This window comes from Penaeus japonicus, unplaced genomic scaffold, assembly GCF_977035675.1.
Source record: "Penaeus japonicus unplaced genomic scaffold, GWHDUDI00000001_assembly GWHDUDI00000012, whole genome shotgun sequence".
Classification (NCBI taxonomy): domain Eukaryota; kingdom Metazoa; phylum Arthropoda; class Malacostraca; order Decapoda; family Penaeidae; genus Penaeus; species Penaeus japonicus.
In genome coordinates this window covers 12769868-12775414 of record NW_028234414.1, presented here as the reverse complement: position 1 = coordinate 12775414, position 5547 = coordinate 12769868, and the positions used below count along the sequence as shown (strand labels likewise).

Here is a 5547-nt window from a genome sequence, read left to right as displayed (position 1 = left end):
GATAACTTCAGTGATCATATTTACAAGCTATAGAATCTAATGACAATTTCTGATGACCAAAAAGTTAGCTATAACTGTATCATCGCACATAAATTATCCGATGATCTCTAAGACAAAACAGGGAAAATATCACAAATATCTACCATAATTATTCTAAAAGAACCTTAAAAACAGGTTTACGAGAAAAAAAATGGATTTATGTTAAACTAGAGGATAATATTCTTCACATAAAACGGGTATCGCTCCTGATTTTCGCAGTTGGCGGGGCACGTGAACAGCGGAACGCCTGGAATGAAAAGAAGTGCAAGTGCACCTTTTAAGAAATTACATCCAAATTAAACAAACCAATATTTTTTAGTCTTTTAAAATAGAAAATTATTCCTGATTTGCGCATGTGATTCGGGCACATGAACACCGGAACGCTTAGAACGGACCAATAGTTGTTGTTACGGGACTGAGCGGAACGGACCTTTTCAGCCGCACTCACCTCCTGCACGCGGTTCCTGTCACGAGTAAGTCCATATTTTTGATGAATTTACCTCCAAGTAAACTCAAACGAGGCATTTCCATGGTGTAAGAGCGATGCCTTGTGCTTATGTTACACGTGCAAAAGGAAAGAAATGAGATCTAGAGTTCCTGTCATGGTATTTAGAACGGTTTATAAATATCCCTTTTCGTTCCTTTGAGATTTTGTTGCACCGGAGGAATTTTTGGGGCTACATTTCAACGGACATTTTTTTTTCTTTGAGTGTTAGCTCCCCCCTTTTTTTTCTTACAATCGTGGTGTAAAGTGGTGGGAAAGAAAATGTTTATGGTTGTCTGGAGATGGATTGCAATTGAGAGCAGGTGGTTTGGTATCCGCATTACCGGAATTTTACGGGGGTATTATCTCTTCTTCACTCGGCTCTTTTGTTTCCACGATCGGAAACGTGAAAGTAATGCCAATTTGTATTAAGTGCAAGTAATGAAGATAAACGTAATCCGTCAGAGGGATAAATTGGGCAGGAAATTAAAAAAAAATACCAGTTCCAAATGTCAGTGTTGATAGGATATGAAATCTAATGTTATGTGTGGGATTTCTTACTTCAAATTTTGGTTTAGTTTAGTTTGGTTCAGTTAAAATGTGGAGCATCAATGAAAATAGTAATTGGCCAGTATATAATTGCATCAAGCAACACTGAAACCTATAGCCCTGCTGTTTGTCCTTTAACTTAGGCCAAACCTCCCCAATATGTATACGGCCGCAAGGTAAATATTTTACAAAATTGGTTAATTGAGGACCACTTTGACATTCTTTGACATTATTTGAGAAAGAGGTACCCAACAAGTCTCTAAAAATTAACTTGATCTCAGTGAAAGTCATTATTTTTAGATTGTTTTCTCCAGCTGTCAACCACAAGGTGAGTTGTATATGGAAACAACAGAAAAAACAAGTCCATCTTTTTTCTTTCAAAGCCTTGTGTATAACAAAGGAATATTAGACTTTACTGGACTACCAAAGGTGTAGTAGTCACGGCAGTTACTGATTAGTTTTGGGAGATGGGGTACTAAGTTTTAGAAATGCTCTGTCATCTACTAAGCAATTTATTATATTTTTAAATAAATCTGGTCATCCTTATGGTATGCAATGAATAGTAAAACATTTGTTCTTAAAAATATATTGTTGACCCAATGCAGACGAGGCACATAACGAGCTAACAGGCAGTCAAGACGGTTGATTTCTGATTTTCCGAATAATGCCGCGTTACTAAATACCACAAAAGTGGTATCGATGGATTCCTCACAACCTCTTCTGTTCATATATAGTGGAGATAATGCGAGCTTCCACCCCTGGACCCTACAATCTGGGTTCTCATAGTAGAGGAGGGCAAGAAGTAGATCAGGGAAATTGCAGAGGAAAATATGAATTCGGGGCATATTTCGTACGCAAAATCTTAACCTAATTACCTACCTAACTTTGCCTAGTTTTGAAGTTAGCCCTAGCAAAGGGAGGGCCTTGCCCCCCTCCCCCCACCCCTCAATTCAGGGCACGGTAAATTTTCCGAACAATGCTGCGTTACGAAATACCACAAAAGTGGTATTGATGGATTCCTCTCAATCTCTACTATTCATATATAGTGAAATTAATGAGCGCTTCCACCCCTGGAGCCCACAATCTGAGTCCCGATAGTAGGGGAGGGCATGAAGTATATCAGGGAAATTACGGGATAAAATGTTACGAAATACCATAAAAATGGTATCGATGGATTCCTCTCAACCTCTACTGTTCATATATAGTGGAAATCATGCTCGATTCCACCTCTGGACCCCACAATCTGGGTCTCTTTTAAGGCACTTCGTGCTACCTCGTCCTACTTCGTCCTACTTTGGGACATATTTCGTGTGCAAAATCTTAACACAATGACCTATCTAACTTTGCCTAGTTTTGAATTAATCCCTAGCCACAAGGGGGGGCTTTGCCCCCCCTGGACACCCCCCTTTTTTGGGCACTTCGTGCAACATACCTTGTACGAAATACCCCGAAACTACCATCCTCGCCCTGAAATTTAAACATGGCTGTGTTTACGTATTTACGGCTAGCAACAAGCTGTGGACTGGAAACCCCCAATGAATTACCTGCATGTGCTGTTATGTTCTCAACAGATGGCACAATATTCCCCATTGTTTACAGTATAATTATAGAGTGCCCTTTATTGAGTGGACGCGTCATTATTGGTCCTAGTTTCCTATCCTGAGGAATATGAGACGAAGACTCAGTTGCTGTCATCATGACGCAGTGTGAAGGTTGTTCGTGATCGTGGCATTTTCATCTACAGAACTAACTACGCATCATGGTTATTTAGGGTTCCCTTTTTTAAGGAACTTTGTACTACCTCGTGCTACTTCGGTAGCACGAAAAGCTTAACCCAACTACCTACCTCACGTTGCCTAGTTTTGAAGTCAGACTTTGCCAAGAGAGAGCTACACCCCCCTGTGGACCTCCCCTATTCCGGGCACTTCGTGATACTTATGATGCGTAATTAGTTCTGTAGATGAAAATGCCGCGACCACGAATAACCTTCACACTGTGCCATGATGACAGCAACTGAGTCTTCATGTCATATATTCCTCAGGATAGGAAACTAGGACCGATAATGACGCGACCACTCAATAAAGGGCACTCTATAATTATACTGTAAACAATGGGATATTGAGCCATCTATTAAGAGAACATAACAGCGCATGCAGGTAATTTATTGGGGGTTTCCAGTCCACAGCTTGTCGCTAGCTGTAAATACGTAAACACAGCCATGTTTAAATTTCAGGGCAAGGATGGTAGTTTTTTGGGGTATTTTGCAGAAGGTATGTTGCACGAAGTGCCCTAAAAAGGGGGGTCCAGGGGGCAAAGCTGCCCCTTGGCAAGGCTTAATTCAAAACTAGGCAAAGTTAGGTAGGTAATTGGGTTAAGATTTTGCAAACGAAATATGCCCCAAAGTAAGACGAGGTAGCACGAAGTGCCTTAAAAAAAGAGACCCAGATTGTGGGGTCCAGAGGTGGAATCCTGCATTGTTTCCACTATGTATGAACAGTAGAGGCTGAGAGGAATCCATCAATACCATTTTTATGGTATTTTGTAACATTTTACCCTGCAATTTCCCCGATCTACTTCATGCCCTCCCCTACTATCGGGACCCAGATTGTGGGCTCCAGGGGTGGAAGCACTCATTAATTTCACTATATATGAATAGTAGAGGTTGAGAGGAATCCATCGATACCACTTTTGTGGTATTTCGTGATGCGGTGTTATTCGGAAAATTAACCCTTTTGTACTATTTAGTAACACGGCACTTCGGAAAATTTACCCTTTTGTGGTATTTAGTAAGACGGCACTATTCGGAAAATTTACCGAATTGTACCATCTTTTAGGATCTGATTTGTACATCAGAAATGTCTGTTCTTCCATTTTTGACAGCTCCACAACCCTTCATTCCTTAACACTTTCTGGCAAGAAATGTTTTTTCTGTCTAATCAGAATGCAACCACATTACTAATTTCCAGGAAAGTGATATTGATGTAGTCCTTTGATACTCTTTTACTCATATAGTAGAGATTATCTGAGAACCCCCCCCCCCCTGCCATAAAGGTATATGTCACAAAGGTACCCCAATATATGGTTACTGTAGAATAAGAATGTTAAAGCTGTACCTTTACTTTTTATTTGCTGCATGGGGGAGTCTGCACAGCAACTACAGTTGCTTTTGTAGCTACACCATGAAACTAAGCTGTGTGTGGTGGGAATTTTGTAGGCGCTGTTTTCAGGTCATTTTTTGTCTACAAAATCCTAACCCAACAACCTACCTAACCTTACCTAGGTTTGAGGTTTGCCCTTGCCAAGTGTCCTGGCTTCAGGTGGAAGATCACCTAGCACTGACCTGGGGTCTGGTGCTCTGAGAGGATTGGCTAATGGTAGAGACTGGTTTACTGCCATGTTATTGTGTCCAAGCAATTTGTAGGCCTATGTATGCTAAGATGTTTACTACCATGTTATTGTGTCTAAGCAGCTTGTAGGCCTATTTATGCTAAAATGGTGCTCTGTCCTCTAAATCTTTGTTATATGCATGATACACCTATTAGAAATTAGTTTCTACAAAGGTGATGTCTTAAGAAATAACAAAAATCCTAATGATTGAGTTTTGTGAGAATTAGATGGAACTAACCTATTTCTTTAATCTGTATGACCATATACCTATATTTCTATGTAAATGTTTACGTATAAAAAACCCATGTAGATTTCTCTATTTATATTGCAGGTTTATTCTGCTGAATTGAACACTCGATTATTATGGTTCATACAAATAGTGTAAAGTTTTATTTGACACTGAATACAAACACAGATCTATAAAAGTAAGAAAATGCACAAATGACTTAAGTTATGACTGTAATTCTATACAATAAGTATCTTTCTTGCTATATCTTATATACTTGTACCCTTAACCCATTAGCAGCTGATAGCATGATTTGCTGCAAAGGCAGAGTGGGTCATAGATGCGGATGGCACCATGCTAGACATGTAAAACAGCCATCCTACTGCACAAACATTTTTTTAGTACTGTGACCAATGGGTCAAGATTAAAGGTGTAGGGAACAAAAGACCCAATAGCAAGACTAGTTATACTGTAATGGCTTGGTCTGACAAGTGGGTTTGTTTTTATCGGTTACTTATGAAATACTTTAACTTTTCACTTTTTTTTCAGAAATCCCCCACAATGGCTCTAGAATTGGCACAGGAAAACATCTGGTTCGACAAGTGGCGTGTTGATGATGCAGAACGCGAATTTTATGAAAACAAGTCCATGGTGAGTGGGGAAGGTTCTGATATAGCTGGTGTTGGCAGAGTTGTGACTTTTTAAGAGACTACATATATGATCTATTTTCTCTTAAGATGCAGATGGTATTTCAATAAACAAATAAAGTTTAGCATATCCACTTGAATAGTGGAAGTGCTCTAATAAAAGGCAAACATAATTAAATGAGCTGGTAGGCATAGAATGAGGGGACATTTTATTA

At 39.5% G+C, this 5547-nt stretch overlaps 1 protein-coding gene across 4 annotated transcripts in view; it reads left to right on the top strand.

Moving 5' to 3' along the window:
- Positions 1 to 480: 480 nt before the first annotated feature.
- The window catches only part of LOC122262799 (putative elongation factor 1-delta), a 15463-nt gene continuing 10396 nt past the window's right edge, over positions 481 to 5547 (top strand). For all 4 annotated transcript variants that reach the window (XM_086542469.1, XM_086542468.1, XM_086542466.1 and 1 more), the window contains exons 1-2: positions 481 to 512; positions 5235 to 5336. In XM_086542469.1, coding sequence (XP_086398595.1) covers positions 5247 to 5336 — 90 coding nt within the window. In that variant the 5' untranslated portion in view covers positions 481 to 512; positions 5235 to 5246. The remainder of the gene's footprint in view (positions 513 to 5234; positions 5337 to 5547) is intronic.